The sequence below is a fragment of the Nomascus leucogenys genome, chromosome 16 (genome assembly GCF_006542625.1).
Source record: "Nomascus leucogenys isolate Asia chromosome 16, Asia_NLE_v1, whole genome shotgun sequence".
In the NCBI taxonomy this organism is placed as follows: Eukaryota; Metazoa; Chordata; class Mammalia; order Primates; family Hylobatidae; genus Nomascus; species Nomascus leucogenys.
In genome coordinates this window covers 42,544,669-42,571,903 of record NC_044396.1, presented here as the reverse complement: position 1 = coordinate 42,571,903, position 27,235 = coordinate 42,544,669, and the positions used below count along the sequence as shown (strand labels likewise).

General features: G+C 38.0%; 1 protein-coding gene across 2 annotated transcripts in view; it reads left to right on the top strand.

Annotated features, from left to right (window-relative positions):
- Window positions 1–27,235, top strand: part of ATP6V1H (ATPase H+ transporting V1 subunit H) — a 145,584-nt gene that overhangs the window by 30,657 nt on the left and 87,692 nt on the right. Inside the window, exons 7-9 of one of the 2 annotated variants that reach the window (XM_003255956.4) lie at window positions 1,376–1,429; window positions 11,102–11,199; window positions 17,202–17,394. In XM_003255956.4, coding sequence (XP_003256004.1) covers window positions 1,376–1,429; window positions 11,102–11,199; window positions 17,202–17,394 — 345 coding nt within the window. The remainder of the gene's footprint in view (window positions 1–1,375; window positions 1,430–11,101; window positions 11,200–17,201; window positions 17,395–27,235) is intronic. The other variant, XM_003255957.4, reaches the window with a different exon arrangement.

The window sequence follows — 27,235 nt, the reverse complement described above, 5'->3', positions numbered from 1 at the left end:
AATGGATGCCGTGGCATGCTACTAGCTTTTTGGGCACTTCTACCTTAGACTTTTCCTCCTAGGAATAACATATACACTGTGCCTCTGAGGTGACTGTCACTTCTGGAATGATTGACTATGCTTGTAACGATGTCCAACAACTGGGAGGAATATTTCTCTCATCACTAGTGGAAGTAAATATTTCAATGTCTAGAATAGTTTTCATTAGAATTGAACTTTTTATACATAAAGGCTCTTTAAGTATTTTCTGCATCTTTTTAGTGCACTCTTTTTATCACAGAGTCTTTGGCTTTAAGTTGTGGACTTTAAATTGTGCAATGCCTCTGCTTTGCGGGTCCTTCTGCTGCAGGGGACCTCTTCAGGGTACCCAGGCTTAGCCTGGCCTTGCTTCTTAGTCTGGCTACTGCTTCTGCCTGGCTCTCATTGCACTGTCCCTCTTGCTGTGGGCAGGCACTTCTTCATAGCCTTCTATCATGATTAAAATCTAGACTCTTCGTTTTAAAAAGTAACAATTATTTGTGGTATTACTTGCTACTTTGCTCAATTGTCATGTGATAGTGCTACATCTGGAGTGTCTCTTTTTTCTCTGTCACAAGTGTTTTTCTCTATCACAAAAAGTATCACAATTTCATGATTCTAATAGAAATAAACTTTCGAAAGTCCAAGTTAGCTGCAAGTTTAGATGTTTTGTTCTTTGACCTTATAGTGGCCTTTAAAGCCTTTTTGGGTAGTTTGGAGTGTTGCACTTGGGTTGTGGGGACTTATGCCTGCAGTTCGTAGATAGTAGTTATTGAATAAAACAAAATAAATATTTCCTTTCAGAAATTAGTTATTGCTTTTCTCTTGCACTTTCAGCCTCTGCCTTTCTTTAAATTTTCTTTGTCATTTCTCTATGACATTTGAGATTTTGATTGTCATTATAATTCATTAGCTTTGCTGTGGATAACCAAGTCGCATATTGTACCTTCCTGACATCAGGCACCTGTTTTTGAAAGCTTTGCTACAGAATATAGTGTGGATAGTTCAGTTTAAGGCAGTCATCTTACTGGAAAAACAATTCAGTAAGTAAATCTTAAGACTTGGAAATTTGCACTAGCTTTACCCATGAAATTTACCTGGAGCTTAGTAGTCAGTTTATTATTGTTCCATTTTTAGCTACTTACTGATTAATATATTATCTGGAAGAGTGTAACGATATTTAGAACATTTTATGTCATCCCCTTGCTTTTTATTGAGTAAGATTAGGAATAAAATTATAGGGGAAAAATTATTACATAGAATTAGGGGGAAAATTTGCTTAGCTCCCTTTTGTAAGCTGATACATTAGGATAAAATCAAAACAAAACTAAATAATGAGTTATTTATTTCATAATAGAAACTGCGTGGTAGCGGTGTTGCTGTTGAAACAGGAACAGTCTCTTCAAGTGATGTAAGTATATTCCTTCACTGGCCTCCTAAACATCCCCAAAAGAAATTATTTTGAGTCATATACACTTAAAATTTTGAAGGTGTTTACTAGTTCCCCAACTATAAATCCATGGTCACCTCCAGTTAGGTTAATTGTATTATAAACTATATATAAATATTGATGGTCTGTGGAGATCATCTTTTCTGTGGTAGACATAAGACTTGTTCTTTCCCGTTGCTGTTTTTTCCAGGCAACTTTTGTTTCAGACCTGAGAATCAAAGCAAAAATCTGAATTCAGAAGCACAACTGGAGCAAATAATCATAAAGTTTTTTCTTTAAACTTCAGTTATCTGAATAAACTGTCTAATATCTGTCTAATCAACAGGTGAACAAAAGCGTCAAACATTTGAAAGAAGTTCAGTTACTTTTATTTATTTATTTATTTTTTGAGACAGAGTCTAGCTCTATCCCCCAGGCTGGAGTGCAGTGGCACAATCTCAGCTCACTGCAACCTCTGCCTCCCGGATTCAAGTGATTCTCCTGCCTCAGCCTCCTGAGTAGCTGGGATTATAGGCATGCGCCACCTCACCTGGCTAATTTTTGTATTTTTAGTAGAGATGGAGTTTCGTCATGTTGGCCAGGCTGGTCTTGAACTCCTGACCTCAAGTAATCTGCCTGCCTTGGTCTCCCAAAGTGCTAGGATTACAGGTGTGAGCCACCACACCTGGCCAAGAAGTTGAGTTCCTTGATGGCACTAAAACCGACTGCTGTACTGTGAAGCTCAAGGCTTTATGTGGGGCTACATGGTAGCCAGCCCCTTGCTTGACTTTTTTTCTTTTTTGACTAATCTCTTTCCACATTTTTTATTTTTTATTTTTTTTGAGACGGAATGTCACTCTGTCACCAGGCTAGAGTGCAGTGGTGTGATCTCGGCTCACTGCAACCTCTGCCTCGCAGGTTCAAGTAATTCTCCTGCCTCAGCCTCCCGAGTAGCTGGGACTATAAGTGCCTGCCACCACACCCAGCTAATTTTTGTATTTTTAGTAGAGACGAGGTTTCACCAAATTGGCCAGAATGGTGTCGATCCCTTGACCTCGTGATCCGCCTGCTTTGGCCTCCCAAAGTGCTGGGATTACAGGCATGAGCCACCACGCCAGGCCTTCTTTCCACGTTTTTGTAGAGCCGAAAGGTTAAAGGTTAAGACTAATTATGGCTCCCCGAGTTCCTTTCTTGGCCTAAGTTATGTTTTCCATTTGGGAATGGCTGAACTTTGCTGTGCTCTAGGAATAGCTCAGGAATTGGAAGTAAGTTTGGACAAGTTAACGATGTTCATGATGAGAGCCAGTTGATAGAAAGATAGGGAAAACGGAGACAGAAACAGAAGTGCGTCCAGCTTCCTTTGTTGAAAGTATCACTAGGAAACTAGGAAGCATCTTCAGAGGGTAGTTTCTGTAACCTGCCTGCAATAGACCCAAGTGAAGCTCTGTAGGAGCCATCTAATATCCGTATTGGTTACTGGTACTCCCATAATCTGAATGAATGTCCAAGACCTTAGATGGCAGCAAAATCTATTTTGAAGCTGGGCTTCTCTTGGAGCATGGGCTGAAGTGTTTGATGACTCATATGTTAGGCCAGAAAATGGCTATTAGCCTTCTAAAGTGGAATCAGAACAAGGTGAGAACTAGATGCGCGATCCTGGGGCCATGGTGGGCTGAGGAAATCGTGGGTAAGAAGTCTCATTTCTCAATCAGAAGCAGATGTTTACATTGAGAATCTTTATTTTGCTTAAATTGGGAATCTTCATTTCATGTGACTTGAATTTCTACCGGTTTGAAAAATTATTTAGCTTATTTTAGACTTACAAACTTATTTAAGTGGTTGTCAAAGTATTTTAAGTTATTAAAGCTTAAATAAGGAAATGCAAACTCTGCTGACATGACATCCTTATTTTGCTATTTTCTGTGCAGTGTATTAGGAAAAAAAAATTAATTGAATTGGCGGTGTGTTGGTCTAAGTGGTTTACCTGGTAGATTCATACACATCCCAAATGGAATTCACATCAGGAGTGATTATGAGTTAGGAAAAGATGGCCTTTGGTTTCCTACCTTCTTTCCTTTAGTGACTCTCAACCCTGAACATATTTTTGGACTCTTCCTGAAGTTGTTACTTTTTTAGATGGCTGTCTACTTGAAAAGCAGACCTCCATGTATTGAGAGTAGGGTGTCAGCCCTTCTTTTGATTCTTATGTGTCCATAGGGGAATCTTAATCTAGCAGCTAATATTCATTGAGCACTTAACTATGTGTCCGACACTTACTTTACATTTACATCTCCTTGAATATTTACACTCCCTGTTCAATGTAGGTCATATCATTAGCCACATTTTATGGATGAGTAGTGAGACCAAACAGAAAAACATACCAATATGCCTGAGGTCACACAGAGACTCTGAAGACATGGATTGCTTAGAGAATTACTTGTGAGGAAGCTGAGTTGGAATTGCATCTTTAGGCATTCCTCAAGTCGCATTGCTTACTCAGACTTTTTAAGGTATCAGTATCATATCTTTAAATCATATCTTTTCAGAGTGGAGAAAAGCCGTTTGGTAAACTGCATTACAAATTATTGCCACTTGATGTCAGTATAAAACAAGTTTTACACTGCAAAATGTGAAATAAACATGATTCAACAGTCTTACCTTTTTAAAATCGCCTCAGAAGCATCATTTTAAGTTATGAGTGGATCATTAAAAACATTTCTTTTTTTGAGATGGAGTCTCACTCTGTCACCCAGGTTGGAGTGCAGTGGCGTGATCTCAGCTCACTGCAACTTCTGCCTCCCAGGCTGAAGCGATCCTCCAGCCTCAGCCCAACCGCCACCACCAACCGCTGACCCCCATCCCGCCAGTAGCTGGGACTACAAGCACGAGCCACCATGCCCCGCTAAATTTTTTTGTATTTTGGTAGAGACAAGGTCTCACTATGTTGTCCAGGCTGGCTTTGAACTCCTGAGCTCAGGCAGTCTACCCACCTTGGCCTTCCAAAGTGTTGGGATTATAGGCGTGAGCCATTGTGCCCAGTGAAACATTTTTATTTAAATGACATTAGATAAGTGGAATTTCCTTAAAGTGCATTATTTGTCTTCTCCTAATTGTGAAAATAGACATCAGATTATATGTACTTACTTTAGACTGTCTGAGTTGTTCACTGATTCTTAAACATGAATTGTAAGTCTTTTCTTCTGAGGAAGGCAGGACAGCGTGGAAGTGGATTGCTGTGCTGATGCCCTTATGAAAGAATACTGTGACTCCCTCACAAACTTTGGAAGATTTGGAAAGAACCTGGGGATTTGTTTCTTTCTCTGTTTTCGTTTTTCCCCTGCCTAGCTTCATTTTTACAGTATGCATAGGCAGGAGAACGATTCATGAGAGAGCTCACATGTGTCTGTGTCCTGTTCTCTGTGATTTGTGCTGCAGAATCAGTCTGGAATGAGTAGTTGCTAGATGAATGCTGTGTCTCTAGTAGTGACTTAAGTTGCCAGGTCCTTCTTGCTTGTTTCATCTTGCCTCTTGATTTAGTGGAGCAATCCATGTCCAGTAGAACTTTCTGTGATGCTAGAAATGCTCACGATAGCTGTACTGTCCATTGTGGCAGCCCCTAGCCATATGCGGTTCTGGAGCCCTTGGGAGTGTTGCCGGTGTGAGTGAGGAAGTAAATTTTCAATTTTATTTAGTTTTAAAAAGAGCCTTATTGAAATATATTTCACATGCTATAAAATGCATCATTTTGCCGTTCAGTGATTTTTAATAAATTTACAGAATTGTGCAACCATTACCACAATCTAACTTCATAATATTTCAACATCTCAGAAATAACAAACCAATCAACCCTGTACACATTAACAGTCTTCCCCATTCCTATTCTTGCCTCCAAGCCCTGGCAACCACTAACCTACTTTCTGTCTTGGGATTTGCCTCTTTTGGACATTCCATATAAATGAAATCATACATGGTCTTCTGTGACTGGCTTCCTTCACTTAGCATAATGTTTTCAAGATTCATCCGTGTTTTAGTGTGCAGTAACAGTGTTTTAGATTGAGAGGAAAAGGGACTTAGTTTTTTTTTTTTTAGTAGAGATGGGGGTTTCACCATGTTGGCCAGGCTGGTCTCGAACTCCTGACCTCAGGTAATCTGCCCACCTCGGCCTCCCAAATTTCTGGGATTACAGGTGTGAGCCATCATGCCCAGCCCAGGACTTAGTTTTTTTTTTGGCTTTTGACCAGATTCCTTAAATTGTTTTCTGTGGCAGTTCTAATATTCTTGTTAATGGGAGGCTAGTTTCACTGCTTTGGCTTTTTCATTTAATGCTGTGCTGATGTAATACTTGTCACCTCTTCAGAAGAGGTGGAAGACTTCTTTGCTTTAGTTCTTTACTGCTTTGATTATAAGTCCATCAAAAGTGCTGATTAAGTAGCAGAAATCAGTGGGCCATATCAGTTATTCACATACTGCAGGCCTGTTATTAAATTGTAGTCTGCTCTGGCTGGTGAGTTGTGAAGTTTGTGGGGACCTGGAGTAACTCACAGGCAATTACAGACATCCTTGACCTACGATGGTCCAACTTACGATTTTTCAACTTCACAGTTGTGTGAAAAGCATATACATTTGGTAGAAATAGTACATCAGGTATCCATATGACCATTAATGATTTTCACTTTCAGCACAGTATTCAGTAAATTACATGAGCTGTTCAACACTTTATTATAAAATGGGCTTTGTGTTGATTTTTGGAAGGATTGCCTGAAGATATATTCTGAAATGCAAAAGAAAATTAACTGGCAAAGTATTTAAGTATAAGACTTTCTTTTACATGTCATTTTCAAAGTATAGCACTGATAACAATGATAAGCTAACCTAATACTATGTATTTATTAGTTATGTTCTTGGAAGTTGCATGCAAAGCAATAATTTATAAAGAAAATCACGTTTTTTTTAGTTATGCCAATTTTTTTCTGTAATAAAGATTCCCACTAGTCATGTAATTGAATTACTGGATTAAGCACATTAGATTGAAAGCAGTACTTTGAAGATTTATAAATTTGTAAACCAATAGCAAAACTTTTTTTTTTGGTAAAACCATCTTAATTTAGGTATTTTATGACTGTTGACTAGAGGATCTCTTTTAATCAGCCAACTTCAAGAGAATTCTTGGGATATATATGTATTTTAATTCCTGACCATTGATGATAATAGTATATTTTACAATTGTTTAGTGTTTTATAGAAATTGAATTTCAGTGTCATAGCAGTTTTTTTTTTATTTTTCCCAGTGGTAGAGATGATACTATTTTTCTTTTTCTTTGCTAACGAGAAAACAGTTTTCAAGAAGTTAAGTGATTTGCCCAACATTATGTGACAAAACTTCTGATTCCTGTTCCAGTGTTCACTCTGTCCTTCTCCCTCTCTGTTCCTCTTTTACTATCTTTTCTCTATTTCTTTTTTTAAATTATGTCATAACTTACATAAAGGAAAATGCACAGATGTTAAATGTTCAGAGGGATAAATGTATACTTCATAATTCCTCCTACTGCCTTCACCTCAACTCGCACAAAGGTTATCATTATTATGACATCTATTACCATAGAGTAGTGTTGTCTGATCTTGAACTCCATTTAATGGAATCATATACAGTATAAATTCTTATGTGTCTGAGCTCTCTTGCTTAATATTGTGTCTATGAAATTTATTCATTGCATTTAGCAGTAATTCTTTTTCATTGCAATGTAGTATTTCATTATATGAGTATTACTCATTCTCTTATTGATGGATATTTGGGTTGCTTCTAGTTTTTTGACTCTTGTGAATAATTTTGCTGTGAACATTCTTGTACATGTCTTTTGGCAGATGTATACCTTTATGTCTGCAGCACCTAATTTTAGAATAGAATTGCTGATTAATGGGGTGTATGTAAATTTAGTTTTAGTGGATCTTGCCTGTTTTTTCAGTTTGTGTGTCCTTCAACAAAGTATGACAATTCCATTTGTTTCAGTTCTTTACTGACACTTGATATTGTCCGGTGTTTTTTTAAGTGTCTATATTGAAGCAAAAATCACACATACACACGTATACAATCACCTTTTAGTTTTAAGAGAAAAAGAAAAGTTTAATAGTCATGAAACATATTAATTACTTTTAGAACTTTGATCAGCATCTTTTCATTTCACTTAAAACTGCTTTCTGGGACTTATTTTAGTCAATTGTATGTTTGAAAAGTTCATCTTTGTGCTCCACTGATACCAACGTGCTGTGCATTTTCGCCATGTATCTGTGGAACAGATGCCTTTTACTCCAAGCAGACTTGTTTTCTCAAGTGTGGACAATTCCAGAATGTAGATGAATACTGTCTTTATTCTTTTTCACTTAGTTTGCACTTAAATCCTAGCATTATGAAGATGAATATTGAAAATTTGTAAACATTTTTGTAACATTAGTTTTACTTTGTACATACAGTATCATTGATGTTTTTATGTTTCTTTTATTGCCTACTTATTTTGCAGTTCCTCAACTACTGAATTTGTAATTCTGTAGTATATGGATCTCTGAGAGCACATTCACCAGGAGGGTGAATACTGTAGTTGCTATTATCTTTGTGTTGTGACTTTCACTGTAATATAGTAAGAGTTTGCATTTTCAGCAACATTGAAGAATTTATCTAAATGACATTCTCTTAAATGTGTTGAGAAGTGAAAATAGTGTTTTTCTCTGCCATTGAGGTTTACTGCATAGAAAGTGCATATTGTAGCAAGTTCTTAGCCCAGAATGCTTGGCACAGTACAAAGAATACTAGCTCAAGCATGAAGAGAGTTGACTTCTAGTGCCAATCTAAGGTTAACTCACTATTTTCTTTTTTTTTGAGACAGGGTGTCACTCTGTTGCTCAGGCTGGAGTTCAGTGATGCCGTCTCTGCTCACTGCAACCTCCACCTCCTGGGTTCAAGCAATTTTCCTGCCTGACCCTCCTGAGTAACTGGGACTACAGGTGCATGCCACCTGCCCAGCTATTTTTTATATATTTAGTAGAGACAGGACTTTGCCATGTTGGCCAGGCTGGTCTCAAATTTCTGACCTCAAGTGATTTGCCCTCCTCGGCCTCCGAAAGTGCTGGGGTTACAGGTGTGAGCCACTGTGCCTGGCCAACTCAGTATTTTCATTTCAGCAAATGATATCACCTTTTTATGTCTTGGATTCCCCTTCTGAAAAAATGAGTATCATAATAATAAGCTGTTGGTATCATAAAAGGGGAAATTTTTATTTCATCTTTAACTTCAATTTAAGTGAAAGACCAGGAAGTAATGCACTCTACTTTGCGTAATTGAAGGCAGTAATTTAATCATTTACCAGTGCTGTTTCTCTCTATACTATGAAAGTAGTCTCTGGAATGGTATGGCTACTGCCTGATAGTGTGCAATAGGAGAGAGTATGTCAGATTTAGGACCAGCACTTTTTATATGCTTATTTGTAATGGGAATACTGAAGCTATAAATAACAACAAAGAATCCATCCTTGTAGTGTGTTATGTATTTCAACATAGCATGGTGAGTAGCCACAGAAAAGAAAGACTTACCCTGAAACAAAGAATTTTTGTGATGAGAGGAAACTGATGGTAAATGGAAGAGAAGAGGGTGCTCTATGTTGCCTTTTTATTCATTTGTCTAGAAATCTTGCTTGGTTATCTCTTTAAACAGGAAAGATGGGATTCCTCTTCTTTAGAAAAAGTTTCTACCTGATGACTTAATTGGAAAAAATATATATATTTTTTCATTATGGAATATTGTTTTAGAGCTGAAAATGTACTATTTATCTGTCTTTAATTTTTGCTAATGTTTTGAGTTTTCAGGCAAATTATATTTACTAGATATATTGTGTCTTTGTGGAACTAAATTAACTGCTTTTTAGGTACAACCCAAGATCACCTTTTCTTGATACATTTGACTGTTCCACCAAATTTACTTATATTGTTGTGTTTTTGTATTAAAGTGCCTGGAATTTCTTTGAAGTGTTAGGTTTTTATGAATGGTATTTAAATTGGAACAAAGTTTAGTAGCATCATGTATGTTAGGTTCTGTGAATTTATTTAACACCTGTGATTCTTTCCTTAAAAAATTCTTTTTGAAATTAGCATGTTCATTTTGAAGGCTGTTGTCTGAAATTTCCTTTCCTTTCTCTTCTTCTTCTTCTTTTTTTTTTTTTTTTTTGAGATAGAGTCTCACTCTGTCACACAGGCTGGAGTGCAGTGGCGTGATCTTGCCTCACTGCAACCTCTGCTTCCTGGGTTCAAGCGACTCTCCTGCCTCAGCCTCCTGAGTAGCTGGGATTGCAGGTGTGCGCCACCACGCCTGGCTAATTTTTGTATTTTTAGTGGAGATGGGGTTTCGCCATGTTGGCCAGGCTGGTTTTGAACTCCTGAGCTCAAGTGATCTGCCCACCTTGGCCTCCCAAAGTGCTGGATCACAGGCATGAGCCATCGCACCCAGCCTCCTTTCTCTACTTCTTAAAGTCGTAAGGCTTATTGTACATATTTAAGGAAAAGCCCAGGTCAGATGTTCCCATTAGCTTTGGTAAAATGAAGGGGCTTGCAACTTTCTGGGAGTATTACTCCTGTTTATTTTAAGTTTCAGGTTTAAGCACAATTTCTAAGGGACAGTGTTATTGAACTGATGGTTTTAAAAATCATAGTCTTTTTTCAAGTGTTTAATTAGACTTTTTATATGGCATATGGGTTTTTTAATAAAGTTTTTATTTATTGAGTTCCTATGTTTGTCTAGCTGTGTTGTAAAATGGATTATTTATTTATTTATTTATTTACTTTTTTTGAGACAGAATCTCACTCTGTCATCCAGGCTGGAGTGCAGTGGTGTGATCTTGGCTCACTGCAACCTCTGCCTCCTGGATTCAAGCAATTCTCATGCCTCAGCCTCCCAAGTAGCTGGGATTACAGGTGTGCACCACCATGCCCAGCTAATTTTTTGTATTTTTAGTAGAGATGGGGTTTCACCAGGTTGCCCGGCCTGGCCTCAAACTCCTGAGCTCAGGAAATCTGCCCGCCTCAGCCTCCCAAAGTGGTAGGATTACAGGCATGAACCACTGTGCCTGGCCTAAATTATTTTTCTTAAATCTAACAATATTCAGGGTGCTTGGCAGTGTTTTTCTCATAAGGATGAAGAAATTTCATATTGAAAAAGTTCAGGAACTTGTCCAAGGTCATTTACATATAGGCCTATCTTGAAGTATTTACTCTTCTTTTTGTTAATTTTATTGTTCTTTGATAGTTCTGTAATTATGTGGAATAGTATTCTCTATACATAGTATCTTTATTCAGGGATATGTGAAACATTGTAAGTCAATGTGCTTATTTATCAAACTGTATCAAATATAAATTATTTTGTTCCGGATTTCCCTAACTGTGTTAAGTAGTCTTGACTTGCGTAGATTTAATTCAGGAGACAAATCTTGTTCATTTCTAAGAGGTAGAGATTAAAGCAAACATGAGGATTAACTTTTTAAAAGAGATTAGGGAATTTTGGATGCTCAGATGCTAATTCCAGTAGGTAATCAGACTTTTCATTTAGAAATGTGTGTCTGATCGCATGACTTTAAATGCTTCCCAATTTAAAAACTCAACACTTCTTCTTGTGCAGAGTTCGCAGTATGTGCAGTGCGTGGCCGGGTGTTTACAGCTGATGCTCCGGGTCAATGAGTACCGCTTTGCTTGGGTGGAAGCAGATGGGGTAAATTGGTGAGTGCCCTTTACTTTTTATGTAAAATAACGTTTACAAGCATCTCTCCTTGACATTTTCAAAGAAATATGTAATCATCTAAAAGAAATATTTTATTTTTTTATATCTGTTTAACAATTGACTATGCTAACCTTCTTAGAAGTTAGTAACTATCAAACTGAGCCCCTTTCCTTGCTTAATCTGTGCTTTTATAAGAGGTTAAGGCCTCTTAAGAACGCAATGTTTAACAGGACAGATTCCAGGTACTCAGAATATAAAAAATGTTTAAAAATAATTTATGATGAATGTAGGCAAAAATCAACAAGAAAAGTTCTTACCCAGGAAAGAGTGAATATAAACCTTTCTTTCCAATGCCATATAATTTAGCCCAATCTTTCTGGGATCCTAATTTGCAGGTATAGAAACTTTGAGGAGCTGCCTGTTCAGGCTTATACAGACAAGCAACTGAAAACCTCCAAAACAGTGGAAATCTTGTTTTACCATCAGAAAATCAATTTATTTGTTCATAATGAGAGATCTAACTGCTTTTAAACCAAATATTCTTTTCAGTTAGCAAGGCATTGTTTCTCTGTTAGAAAATCTACAGAGGAATTTAGGTTATCAACAGTAAGTTGCTTGGTGGGTGAGGATTTAAAGCAAGCATTGGACTCTTCCCCTGTATTTCCAGCGTAGGATATACCTGTGAAGGGACCCAAATATTCTAGGTCTTTTCAGTCAGTATTTGTATGCAATTTCTTAGAATAGGTTACTTCTGCAAATAGCTGTTCTTATGAATTGTGTTTGAATTGTCACAGCTATTCAATATCCATCAATTCAGTAAGTTACTAATTATTTTTCTATTAATCTATAAAATTTCAGTCCATTCTTGTTTATTTAATCCTCAGTTTGCCAGGAAAAATAGCCATCACAGTTTGTCATCTGGGTCCAACAGACCCTTTAAAAATATATTTTTAGTCATTTTGTGAAAAATTGATGGAACTAAGAATAAAGAGAGTGAAAAACAACTATTAGAAATTTCAATAAAAATTAAAATATAGCAAACCTTTTTGTAAAAAGTACATTTTGGTAGACAAATATCATAAAAGATTACAGAAAATCATCCGATGTCCTTGAGCGAAATGGTCTAGGTTCGTGCTGCAAAATACTGTCTGGAAGTCTTTCATGTTCAATGGCTAACTAGTTGAGAATACTATATTTCCTTTTTGTCCTTAGAAATATATTCCTCATTTATCAGTTCTTGAGTTTGAGAAAATTCATTTATGATATAGCTATCTAGAGACTGACAGTTTAAGATGTCACTTATTTGACCCATTTCACCATTATTGTTAGAGAATATAGTGCAGTCTATCTCTTTGTTTTCATCTTCTGAGTAATCTAATAATTGTGAAACACTTTCCTCTTGGTCATTATTGTGGGCAGAAAATAAAAAATTCTGAATTCTCAGCTGTGTTCACACTTGTCAGGAGATTCATTAGAAAGACTCACAGACATAGCATATAGTTGTATTCACAGATAAGATTTATTACAGAGATATAGTGAGGATGCACAGCTGTATCATAAGGGACAAAGACACAGGCTGAGTGTGGAGGAATCCATGTGCAGGCTCCCTTATGCTCTCTTCCTCCCAGAGTGGTCACACAGGGTATCTTCTCCCAGCATTGAAAATGCAGCAACATTTGTGTGAGGTTTCTGTCCAGGAAACCCATCAGAGACTCAGCTCCCAATATTTTATTAGAAGTTAGTTATATAGACACACTGTGCCTAAAACACAGCAAAATTTCAGACTCCTGAAAGAAAGTAGGTGTCTTAATCTATTTGGGCTGCTTTAACAAAATACTGGGTGGCTTATAAACAATGGGAACTTACTTCTCACATTCTGGAGGCTAGGAAGTCCAAGATAAAGGCACTAGCAGATTTGGTGTCTGGTGAGGGCCTGTTTCCTCATTCATAGATGGCCATCTTTTCACCGTAAACTCAGATGGCAGAGGGGACAGGGGTCTTTCTCAGGACCCTTTTAGAAGGATACTAATCCCATTCATGAGTGCTCTGCCCTCATGACCTAATCACCTCCCAAAGTCCCCACCTCTTAATACCATCACCTTGGGTGTTAGTCTTTCAACATGTGAATTTTGGAGGGACACAAATTCCTGTGCTATTTAGACAATAGCAGTAGGAATTCAGCATAAGCCACATGTTTGTACAAATGGTTTAGTTTGATCAATGTAGGAAACTTTACCAGCCAAATTCCCAGAAGCCAGCCAAAGGCCAACCTTGTAAGCAGGTCTTTCTGAGGCTAGCACCCTCAGGACTTTGCTGTTAACTTTTTTCTGCACAGAAACGTAAAGGTGAACTACAAAAATGGTGTTACCAGTCTTTTTACCTTCATAAAAGATAGTGCAGTATTTTGAGCAGTGCAATAAAGGGTAATTGTTTATTTCAGTATTATATCGTCTTCCTAGGTGATTCCATCAATCTCTAACTTTCTTATTATTTTAGTCTTTGATTTCTTAGTATAATTGGTTATAATCAATGAATAATGATAAAATAATATATAGGATGATAAAACAGCATAAGACAACTTAAATTCAATAATATATGGTTTATAAGAGTCCAGTAGAATTGTTTGGTAGAATTAAAATTCATTTTATCTTCCAATTAGGGTTATTGTAAGATAAAATGAATTTTAATTCTACTAACCAAAAATTAGATTTTTTTCCCCCTATGGAGGACCTGTAAGAAAGAGTCAAAGTCATGAAATAGCAATCTCTACAAATAGTTATAACTGCTTATAAAATAAACTCAAATACCAAAATTTGGTCCCTTTGAACTCTCATGGTATACTGAGTACAACAAATGCTGCTGTTCTAATGGCTAGTACCTTAGTATTTTAGAGACCATTCAGCAATGTTAACCATTCAGCAGCAACAAGATCAGGCATAAATATAATCTAGACTATTTCATGTTCAACCAATATATTTTGATATGCTAATGACCACAAATAAGATTAGCAGTAATCAGATAAACCTTTAGGTGGAAAAATGGGCATTAATAAAGGTATAATAACTTGCTGAAAGTATAGCAATTTGAAAAAGTCATTTAATGTTTTCATTTTTTCAGAAATATGTACTTTCTACTTTTTGAGTTTTTGCTTAGCATTGAATTTGTGTGTGTGTGTGTGTGTGTGTGTGTTTGTTTCTCACATTGCAAATAGGAATAATGTGAGGAGAAAAATTTTCAAGTATTAGCCCGTTTGAAGAGAGGAAGATAACTGAGGTCTTTTTTTTTTTTTTTCCTTTCTGAGACAGAGTCTTGCTCTGTCGCCCAGGCTGGAGTGCAGTGGTGCAATCTCAGCTCACTGCAACCTCCGCCTCCTGGGTTCAAGTAATTCTCCTGCCTCAGCCTCCTGAGTAGCTAGGATTACAAGCGTGCGTCACCACGCTCGGCTAATTTTTGTATTTTTAGTAGAGATGGGGTTTCACCGTGTTGGCCAGGCTGGTCTTGAACTCCTGACCTCGTAATCCGCCTGCCTCAGCCTCCCAAAGTGCTAGGATTATAGGCATGAGCCACCTTGCCTGGCTGATAACTGAGGTCTTAAAAAAACCCAGTACATTTTAATCTATATAGTTTGCTGACTTTTTTGTTGTTGTTAAAAAGCCTATTATATACATAATACAACACTGTTTGAGTATTTGTATACCTATATAAGATAAAAAAATTTTCATTATATTGTACTGTATATTGTTAGCCTCACAAGAAAGTCTGAAGGTTAACATTAACTTCTTAAATATTGGAGCTATAAGTGGGCCTTTGCTGGGGGTAATTGCCTCTACTGTCCAAAGTAATTTATAGATGCAGTGCTATTCGCATTAAACTACCATTGGCATTCTTTTTTATTTTAACATAATTTGATATGAAGAATTATTAACTAAGTACACATTTGCTATTTTTGTATTTTTTGTGGAATTTTTTTGGTATTGTTGTGTTTTTTTTGATAGAGATGGGGTTTTGCCATGTTGCCCAGGCTAGCCTCAAACTCCTGGCTCAAGAGATCCACCCACCCTGGCCTCCCAAAATGCTAGGATTAGCAGCTTGAGCCACCATGCCCAGTGGCTAATTTTGTTTAAAACGAAATGAAAAAAAAAAAAAAAGACTCTTGAGTGTCAGAAAGGTAGCAAGTGCAGATACCACCCATAAGGTGGGGTGGGGGATGTAAAGTAGGTAGGCAATGGTAAGAGATTGGAATCATTAAAATTTGCATGCTTGGAGGAGGGGCCGAGTACAGCTGAAATTTAGACATTTGAGGAGGAGGTTTTGCCCAGCTGATATTGGTGCCTCTGAACTCCGAGGAAAAGCCTCATGGATTTGGAACCCAGGACTCTGGGGAGGGGAGCCAGTTGGCTAGTGCTGATGTCTCTGAGGAATTGTGATGAGGCTTGTTCTGCTAGAGCTGGAAAAACTGCAAACTGAATTTGGCTGCTGCCATGGGAAAGAACTGCTGCTGCCGGGTTGAAGGAGTGTTACTGGGGTAATGCTCTCAGGATCAGGAAGCCAACAGGAGGAAGTCCGTTCTTCCTTCCTTGAAGTCAGCCTCTAGCTCCTGTTCTTGACATAGCCTAATAGGGAGCCAACTGGTAGAACAGAAATGTGGTTTTCAGGGTCTCAGCCACAGCATCACAAAGCCAAGTGCAGAAGGCTTGGCTTAATAACTGGAACAGAGAGCAAAGGAAACCAGGGACTAGGGTGTTTACAGTATAAAGTGACATGATTTTATAGCAGCTTATGTACTGATGTCAATATTAATTAAAAAGCAAGTTTTACATAACATCCAAAAATAGAGAAGACAAGGCAAAAGCCATGCATGAGAACATTAAAAACAATTAGTGAACTGAACTATATTCAAATCATACAAATGAAGAAATGACATAGATAAAAGCCTTTCAGTAAGTTACAGTAGGTTTAGATTGTAAAATCAGGCTTAGCATTTTAAACATTTATATTATTAGAGCAGCTTTAGTTTTACAGAAAAACCGAAAGTGCAGAGAGTTCCCATTACATCCTCTCCTCTCCCCGCCACGAATTTCCCTTATCATTAACATCTTGCATTAGTATGGTATATTTGTTCCAAATGATGATTCAATGTTAATAGATTTTTATTAGTAAGTTTCCATAGCTTACATTAGGGCTCACTCTTTGTGTTGTACATTCTGTGGTCTTCGAGCTCTTAACCCCTCTGGTCTTTTTTTCTTTTTAAATGGTATGCTTTGCTCCAATATGAAGGTCACTTTTAATGGTGTTATTTGATGATTTCTGTTTTTTTTTATTTGATGATTTCTGAACTCTATTGTTTGAATGTAGGTATTCCCCAGGGCAATTTCCTTAGCTTTTCTTCTATTGTATATATTCTCTCTCTTTGTGTAACCTCCTTCATTTCCATGTCATTTTCCTAGTTTCCTTATCAGTAAAGTAAGAGATCAAGCTAGAAGTTTGATCAAACTGAGGTTTTTGATCTCTCAATCAAACTGACGTTTTTCCTGACCCCCAAATTCAGTAATTGGCTATGTCAAATTTGAACCCATCACAGGTTTTCACCAAACTCATCCTTCTTTTCTCCGTTTCCTTTATATTTTAAAGCTATCGGTGGTCTTATTGGTTGCCCAGACTCAAAATCTCCATGTAACATTTGGCTCTGTTGTCTGTGCAATTGCTCTTTCCATTCCCGTTGCCATATTACAAGTCTTTTGTTCCCTTTCTTATTGCCGCACAGCAAGAGCTCCTGCTTCCTGAGATCCAGTGACTTTTGGAGAGAGGGTTAAGTGGAGCTGTACTGGAAATGGTTCTCTGTGAGTAGCAATCTAGCTGCTTGTTATTGCTGGCAGAAAAGAAACAGGACATAATTCAGAGAGACCTGTTCCATTAGTGCAAAAAGAGAATAATTGCTTATTTCTTCTTTCTTAAATGTTTTGTAAATGTGTGTGTGTGTGTTTTTTTTTTTTTTTTCCAGCATAATGGGAGTGTTGAGTAACAAGTGTGGCTTTCAGCTCCAGTATCAAATGATTTTTTCAATATGGCTCCTGGCATTCAGTCCTCAAATGTGCGAACACCTGCGGCGCTATAATATCATTCCAGTTCTGTCTGATATCCTTCAGGAGTCTGTCAAAGAGAAAGTAACAAGAATCATTCTTGCAGCATTTCGTGTAAGTGTTTTATGTTGGTTTGTGTGTATGTGAGGCATTTTTCACTGTGCAGTATATTTGAGTTTTTGGCAGGTGGGAAAAAGTTACTTGTTCTTCCTGTGGTTATGAAACCGTAGAGTCTTGGTGAATATAGAGTAAAATATCACTAATTTGTATTTATGGTGTGGGTAGTGGGATAGGTGAGAGGAAACTATCTATGAATGAAATCTGCGAGTTACAGTATGCTTGTAGGGAAATGCAATTGGATTATGTTCAGATGGAGGAAGTCCTTTTCTGCTGCAGTGTATTCCAATAGACTGTTTTTGAAGGAGTTTCTCTCTTATGAAGCATGTATTTTAGTATGGAGCTGTGTTTCAGGTTCTGGATCTACTGACTGGAGTACATTTTTGAGGCAGCTATAAAGATCTATCATTATTTAAACAGTAAAGTTATCCTGGTAGGATATTAGATTTGTCAGTTATCTAAGTCATCTTCCTCCTTTGAACAGATAAGGAAGTGAGGACAAGAGAAAGCCTAGCTAGAATCGAAATCCTAGGTTGCCAGGCAGTTTTAATACTTCACATTGCTAATTGGCTACCAAGAGCCAGTGTATCTGGTGTGCCAATTGTCTACTGATAATTTTGTTGGTCACTTTAGATGGGCTTCTATGGGATGGCTTGGTTGAAGTAATCTCTCTAAGAATGCTATTCAAGGTTAGTAATAGTGGACATGTCCCATATAGTGCCTACCCTCTGCTATACATTGTTCTAAGATCTTTCTGTTTAACTCATTTAATGCTCACCAGAGCTCTATAACATGTTATTGTTGTTACTGTTAGTATATAGATGTCATTGCTACACATTGGGAATACTGAGGCGTAGAGGTCACATTGCTGATAGGTAGCAGACATGCAAATCCAGAATGTTGGCTGTAGAATCTGTGCTTTTAACCATTTTTGTTCTTACTTTCTTTAAAAAACAAGTAAAAAATAAAAAGTAGGGCTGGGCGTGGTGGTTCACACCTGTAATCCCGGCACTTTGGGAGGCCGAGGCGGGTGGATCACGAGGTCAGGAGATCGAGACCGTCCTGGCCAACACAGTGAAACCCCGTCCCTACTAAAAACACAAAAATTAGCTGGGCATGGTGGCGTGTGCCTGTAATCCCAGCTGCTCAGGAGGCTGAGGCAGGAGAATCGCTTGAACCAGGGAGTCGGAGGTTGCAGTGAGCTGAGATCGCGCCACTGCACTCCAGCCTGGGTGACAGAGTGAGACTCCATATCAAAAAAAAAAAAAAGAAAATAAAAAGTGGTACAGATGTATTGCAAAATTTAATGTAGATAACACATTTGCCAAATACAGTTACTAGCATCTTTCAGGTGTTTGCAAGCACAGAGATAAATAAATAGATGTGTAATTTTGTTTTGTATTTAAAAATAAAAATGACATATACTGGTCCATAACTCTATTCTTAATATATAGTGAATATGTTTTCATTTCTGTATATGTGGATATTCAGTATTTTTTTTAATGGCTATTTTCCACTGTGTTGGTGTAAAGCTATTTATTTAACCAGTGCTCTATTGATGGCCATGTGGTGGTGTTTCTAGTTTCTTTTACATATGTTTGCCTACTTTGATGAATATTTCTTTTGGATTTAGTACTGGAGATGGAACTGCTGAGTCAAATGAATGTGTTTGTACACTTTTTTTTTTTTTAAAGATAGTCTCACTGTGTTGCCCAAGCTGGAGTGCAGTGGTGCAATCTCGGCTCACTGCAACCTCCACCTCCTGGATTCAAGTGTTTCTTGTGCCTCAGCCTCCTGAGTAGCTGGGATCACAGGCATGCACCACCACATTCAACTAATTTTTGTGTTTTTAGTAGAGACGGGGTTTTACCATGTTTCCCAGGCTGGTCTTGAACTCCTGACCTCAAATGATCCACCTGCCTTGGCCCCCCAAAGTGCTGAGATTACAGGCATGAACCACTGTACCCCACCTTTTTTTTTTTTTGAGACAGGGTTTTAACTCTGTCACCCAGGCTGGAGTGGAGTGGCGTGCTCATAGCTCACTGCAACCTCGGACTCCTGAGCTTGAGGGATACTCCTGCCTCCATCTCCCAAGTAGCTGGGACTATAGGTGCATGCCACCGAGCCTGGATAATTTAAAAAATAAAATCTTTGATAGAGAAAGGATCTTGCTTTGTTGCCCAAGATGATGTTGAACTCCTGGGCTGAAGCAGTCCACCTCTCTCAGCCTCCCTAAAATTGTGGGATTACAGGTGTTAGCCACAGCACCTGGCCTGCACTTTTGATAGATAATGTCATACACTTTTCAAAAATGTGCAGATTTACATTTCCATCAACTGTATATTGGGATTGCATATTTTTCTGCTCACTATCATTTAACATTACCCTTCTTTTAATTTTTACAAAATCTTGGTTGACAAACTAAATCATTGTTTTAAATTTGCATTCCGTTAATAATGAATGAGACTGAGCATCTTTTAATATTATTGGCCATTTATATTCTTTCTATAAATTGCTTATTCATAGCATTTGTCACCTTCCAAATTTTAAAATTTGATGTGTAGGAACTCTTTTCTAGGTGTCGGTAGTTAATAACAGCTAATGTCTATTGAGAGCTTATTCTGTGTCAGGCACTGTCCTAATTACTTTAAATGTATTCCACGTATAATTGTCCCAGGAACTCCATTTAGTGGTCACTAGGACACGAGAGGTTAAGTAATTTGCCAAAATAGCTAGGAAGTGGCAGAGCAGGGACTTAAACTCAGGCAATATGATGCATGCTTTTAACCATCATGCTAATCTGTCTTTGATGCAGAGAATAATAATTGTTAAAATTTATTAAGTAATTTTTATGCATTGCCTTATTTAAGCTTCATGATTACCCAGTAAGTTCTATTACTATTTTTGTTGATAAGGAAACCAACACTCGGAGATAATTCCCCCGTAAGTGAAAAGATTGGAATTTCACTGAGATCTGCCAGCTCCAAAGCTGTCCTCTTAACCACCCTGCCATCTCCTTTTTTTCTTGTCTCGATGCATTTTCTCAGGAACCTTAAGACTGGCATTAAAAAGGGGGAAACGTGAAAAGGAAAACCAAAGCTAACATCAGGGGAAGATTTCTTTGCTTAAAGTACCAGCTGGACGTGTTAAGTAAGCCCCGTGTATTTCCTGGCTGCCTGGCAAGGGCTGAGTGAGTGAGGGATGGCATGGAGGAGTGGTGTTCAGTGTGGATTCTGGGAGACTGTACAGTGAGATCCAGGTGTGGCCTACTGGGTGTGATAAACACCGACCAGCTATTGACCAGGTGTTGGGCTGGGCATTAGATTTTCTTTCGATTATGTTTATTTATGAAGGTAACACTCTTTTTCATGTAAAAATCATTCTGTGGTCCTTGAAGTTCACTCTTGAGAAACAGGCAAATGCAGAGCCTCCTTACTTCTCTCCCTCACCATGGTGGCTCTGCTCTTCGTGTTTCCTGCACACTCTGTCCACATGAGTTGTCACAGTAAATTTCAGTCCAGCTAAAATAATAATCAGTTCTTAAGTTAGAGTAGGTTGTATTAATGAGGCTTTACTTTGAAGTATTTTAGTAGGTAAACTGAATGTATTTTTTTCTTCTACTTAAGTGCTTCATTATCCATATTCTTATTTATTTAGTAAAAGTAAAAAATTTCAGAAATGGAGTCTTTTGCCAATCTCTCCTAAATCACAAAACAGTTGTGGGTTCCGTGTATGTGCCAGGGGCTGTGCTGATTATTGGGGGACACAGATGACCAAGATAGAGCTGGACATCGAAGGTCTTATGGTTTGGTGAAGACAGTCGATGTGAATAAGCAATGCCAGCGCAATGCAGTGATGAGTGACGCAGGGAGGAAAGGCAGTAGAAGAGAGGCGGACAGCCAGAGGAGGGGTGTGAGGAGACAGGGCCCGAGGGGCCTTTTGAATGGGGATGTGAGGAGAAGAGAGGGCTCAAGGGGCCTTTTGAACCAGGAATAGTTATCTTGGAAGTGCAACGGTGGGGAGAGGTTGAATGTTAACAAGTGAAGAAAGAATCTTCTGGAATCATCAGTAATTTGTTCTTGTAGGACTTGTTATTCCTTTCCCTGACCCAGGTGACTTCTGAGAGAGTAAATGGAGCACATAAATCTGGCTCTTGAAGATGCAATCCTGGGATTTGTGGCTGTTTACTTTCTGAAGGCACCGACTTGTTCTGTGAATGGATCTTTTGCCGCTACCACTCTGGGCATAGAACTAGTGGGGCCAACATGAATATTTCCGTCATCCTGGTTATCACCTGACACTAACTTGTGCTCACACTCTTGGGCATCACTCACCAAAGCGTGGCACTTTCTAATAAGACCCTTTGTCAGATCTACTTTTAGCAGTTTATTCTATACTCTTCTGCTCTGAGGGAACATGGAATAAGAACTGATTCCTCTTTAAATTTGTTCACTGTGGCAAAATAGATATTGCATCTTTTCAACTCAATAAATTTATTCTCTGAGGGCTTAATGCTCCTTCTGTTCCATTTGTCTTAGTTTTGAGTTTCTCCCTTGTGTTTCCTTTTTTTAATTCTACCATTGTCACAGGAGCCTTTGTTTTGCCAAAATCTTTTAGTGTAAATTAAGCATCTACCATTTGCAAAAATGAGCTAGTTTGATCTTTTACTGTTATAAAAATAATATGGTTTTATGGTTAAAAAGATATGATAGAAAAATATTAAGTAAAATTGTAAATTACCCACAATATCACTCCCACATATGGAGCCCCCTTGATGTTTTAAAATCTGTAGTTTATAATCTCTGTTCCTTTACTACAACTAGGCTTCAACTCTGGATGAATTGCGATAGGCACTGAATAGCTGAAGGAGTCTTTGAAATCTCATCTCTTCATGATTTGGGTGGATCATGCTTGGCCCTCCTCACTACAAAGTCTGTAAGCACTCAGGCCTGTAGTGAGGGTGCTGGCATGTGCAGTGGCAGTCAGGCTCGCTGGGCTCTTGGGCTGGCCTCCAGGCTTTTGGCCAAGTTGCTTAGCCTCTCCGTGCTTTAGTTTTTTTCATGTGTCCTGTGAGAGTAATATCATCTCTCCTACATCTATTACTTTGTTGATGCTCACATGATAATACCCTTCGAAAAATATGTGCTAAATGAACCTTTGGCACCTAATAGAACCTCAATAAATATTTGTGACTGTATAAAGGGCTGGTCGTGGGGTGGTTGTTGGCACCAGGGCTGCAGCAGTCATGGTAAACTTACTTCAGGTTATGTGAACACTGGGTTCATATAGTTGTCTCTGTGGGGTTTGTCTTTGAATGTTACCTAGACAGAAAGAATAGTGAAAAGCCTTTTGGAACGAAAGTGTGTTATTTACAAGGGAATTGTGATCCAATGGAAAAGTTAACCTGGAGGTAGAGACTGGCCCAGTTACTGAATGTTCACATTTTAAAAATTAAGAGAGAAGTAAAAACATGTTTACTTAATTTGGTGAACGTATCACAGAAAGCCAGACTAGAGAGAGAGGGTCCCTATTTTGTGTTAGTACATGGACTTTTGTCTAAATTGGAAGTTGTTAATAAACTTGGTACTGAAAGCTTTTTTCAGAAAAGGAGATATATTTTGTAATTGCTAAGCTGTTAGGAAAGATGGTTACCTTTGACTCAATGTCTTCGCTATTAGATTATCCTAGAAAGATGAATTATTATTGTCTTTATTATCTTTTGTGTGACTTTCTCTTATGGGCAATAGAAAGGTCAGCAGTGTCCTAATTAGTTAATGTGGAAGTGAATAGTACTATTTTTCCATTTACCTCTACCTGTTCTTTTCTGTATGTTATATATTTTTTGAAGTTAAAATATCTATTTTTCAAATTGTTAAAAGATTGTAAAAATTTGTAATTATTTCTTGTTACAGGCTTTTGATAATTTGTTAATAACTTGTCTAAGGTGAAATAGAGGTGTGGGAAAGAGCTGTAATAGAAGTCAGGGTCTTATTTTAGCTGTCCTGTTGTTTCAAAGAATGTGTCTTTCCCTTATATCTTTTCCTCTCAGTTTCAAGAGACTACATGGCTTTTAAAGGTATTATTTAGATAATATTTTAAGTGCTGCAAGTTTCTATGAAAAACCAGGTACTAATAATTTTTTTTCTTTTTGAGACAGAGTCTTGCTCTATTGCCCAGGCTAGAGTGCAGTGACATGATCTTGGCTCACTACTACCTCTGCCTCCCGGGTTCAAGCAATTCTCCTGCCTCAGCCCTCTGGAGTAGCTGGGACTACAGGCATGTGCCACCACACCCACCTAATTTTTGTATTTTTGGTAGAGATGGGGTTTTGTCGTGTTGGCCAGGCTGGTCTCAAACTCCTGACCTCAAGTGATCTGCCTGCTTCGGCCTCCCAAAGTGCTGGGGTTACAGGTGTGAGCCACCATGCCTGGCCCAGGTACTAATTTTTAATAATGGGCTGAGATTTAATCTAAAGCCCAGCAAAAGCTGCTTTAATCATTATATGATATTGTATCCAAGCTTCCCACATACCCTACTTTTTTGTCCCCACTTAGTTCCTCCTCCCTTCCATTATTTTTCACTGAATCATTAGGTAAAATAAAAAGGTTATTGGAATCATGTATCTAATACTGTAATATCACAGAAGAGAGATATTAGTTGATACTAATTGAATCCTGCCTTTAAGTTCTTCCTTCTCCTTTTCTCTCCCATTCTTCTTCTTGTATTTATTCATCTATCTATCAGTGCATCAGATGTTTATTGAAGACCAAATATATGCAAGGCAATTTGTTGGTTTCTGAGTATATGGAAAGATGCATAAGATAGAATACCTTTTCTCAGAACCTTTGCATTTTGTTTAAACCTTTGTTTTGATAGAGTAACTTGATGAAATCACTGTGTTTATGATATACAAAGCTCAAAAAGTCACCATAACTGTAGAGCCAGACTGAGATTCCTAAGTTTTTTCTTTTGACCTCATTTGAGAGCTTTCTGAATTAATTATGTACTTTTATGGAAATTTGAGAAATAGAGTAGTGTAGCTGTTTCGTAATGGTGCAGTAGAAGGATAGACAAGAGTCTCTCTGGAGTGGATAGACCCAGGTGTGAATTCCAGCACTTGATTGTTTAGTGTTGGGAGAGTGGCTTGAACTCCCAGAGCTAGTTTCTTTATGGTGAAAGGTGGTAGGTGGTACTTAACTCATTTAAACATTAGGTAAGGAATCCATGAAATAACAGTTAAAGTGTCTGCAATAGTAAATATACAGGATGTATTTATTTCCCTGCCTTTTTTCTCCATAAAATCATGGAATAATAACAGTTTTCCTCTTTATCTGTGTAAGTTGGATTCTTGCTAAGTTAATATTAAGCCCAGGTAAAGATCTAGTGCTGTTTTGTTTGACTTAAAAGAGACAGCATGAATATGTTACTAATATTTAGCAAGATTTAAAAATCTTATTTAAACTATATTTATAATTTCAAATTTTTACTTATAATGCATAGAATTTAATAATTTATGGGCTTCTGTTGTCTAATTTTGGTTTTCAGAATATTTAAACTAGACCCAGTCCAATGGCAGAAATATTAGTTTTTTTTTAGATTCTCATACGCTAAATTTGGGGTAATGCAATCATTATGTGAATATGCTGAGAGCAGAAAGAAGAACATCTTTAGACATCCACAATTTTGATATGCACAGTGGAACTGAAATTGAGCCATTGATAAAGACATAGTAAAGCCATTTGATTTATACCATCAAACTGATTTTAAAAATGATGATTTTTACAGTAATTTTCAAATTCCTATAACCTTTAAAAAAGATTTTACTGATGAGGTTATTTGAAGATAGTATAGACACATCCTAAAACTCAGGGAAATTTTTTTTTGTGGGAGGCTTTAGAAAGCTTGCTGACCTACTGTGAGCTGAACAAATCTGGCAGCTGCTAATGATTGTTATTATTTTTCCATTTGGCTGGATGAATTTTATTTTTGAAAATGTCAATCTCACTTATTCATAGTGCATGCTGTACTCCAGGTCTCTGCATATATTACTGCTGTTGGTTAAACTGATTTGTCAATATTTAGGTCCTAAAATAAATTAGGATGTTTTGGGGCTGTGACTGATAAAGACATTGAAGATCATCTTTGTTGCCTAGAGTTTTACATCTGTTTGTTGTGCATTTGATTTCTCTTTTGGGCTCTGCTTAGTCAAAAGCCTACATTGTATGTCAGATAAAGTGAATTGTATTTTTACAGCGATATGCTTTTCATCAGAAAGCCTTAAGAATTACAGCCAAATTGAGTTGTTCTTTTCATTAGATAGATTAATCATGATGTTTAATTCACATCTACACATGTATACTCACTAGACATAAACATGCACATGCATATACATGCATTTTTCCATGCAGGCAGTTCATAGTCATAACCTTTTCAAAGAGGCCAGCTCTAGTCTGAGTGTGTGGGGCTGTTCTGACCACTGCTATGGCATGGAAGTATTGCCATGAAGAAATTTTATTCTGGAGTCTATCCTTATCCCCTGTTGCAGGAATTCTGCCTCAACCTCTTTGCCTAACTTCTATCTTGCTTAGTAGATACTAGGTTTGGATGAGGTCTAGTAACACTGAGACTTTAAATTTTGGGGTGAGTCCTTTAATACAGCATTTTTAAAAGTGTGGTCCATGTTATCAGTGCAGTGCAGTGAACTGTTTGTTAGTAACCTGCAATGGATAAGTACAGAAAGTGAAAGTCAGCACTTAGAAACTTGTAGGAATTTGACAGAGTAATGGTTTATTGAATTTTATAATATGAAAATTGAACTTGTGTTTTACATGTCTTAAAATTCATTCTTATTGTGTTTCATGAAAGTATTTGCTCATGACTGACTGAAAATCAAAAAACAAGCAAAACTGGTCTTCACCACCAATGGTTTTCGAAACACTGCTTTCACATATATTTTACAAGGCCAGCAGTTCAGTTTTGCTGACAGAAAGATGTGAATTGTCACGTGATTCCACCTTGTTCTTAGAGATGTCAGCATCCTTCTGCACCATTAATTTGCCAAAGGCAAAAATGATGTTTATACCAGGTTGGTCACTTGCTTTTGTTGAGGTGAAGATACCATTTACTTTTAGAGAAAGAATAACATATTTCAGGGAGTGGAGCCAAGATGGCCGAATAGGAACAGCTCCAGTCTACAGTTCCCAGTGTGAGTGATGCAGAAGATGGGTGATTTCTGCATTTGCAACTGAGGTACCGGGTTCATCTCACTGGGGAGTGCCGGACAGTGGGTGCAGGACAGCGGGTGCAGCACACTGTGCGTGAGCCGAAGCAGGGCGAGGCATCGCCTCACCCAGGAAGTACAAGGTGTCAGGGAATTCCCTTTCCTAGTCAAAGAAAGGGGTGACAGATGGCACCTGGAAAATCGGGTCACTCCCACCCTAATACTGCACTTTTCCAACGGGCTTAACAAACGGCACACCAGGAGATTATATCCCACACCTGGCTTGGAGGGTCCTACGCCCATGGAGCCTCACTCATTGCTAGCACAGCAGTCTGAGATCAAACTACAAGGTGGCAGCGAGGCTGCGGGAGGGGCATCTGCCATTGCCAAGGCTTGAGTAGCTAAACAAAGCAGCTGGGAAGCTCGAACTGGGTGGAGCCCACCACAGCTCAAGGAGGCCTGCCTGCCTCTGTAGGCTCCACGTCTGGGGGCAGGGCACAGACAAACAAAAGGCAGCAGTAACCTCTGCAGACTTAAATGTGCCTGTCTGACAGCTTTGAAGAGAGTAGTGGTTCTCCCAGCACGCAGCTTGAGATCTGAGAATGGGCAGACTGCCTC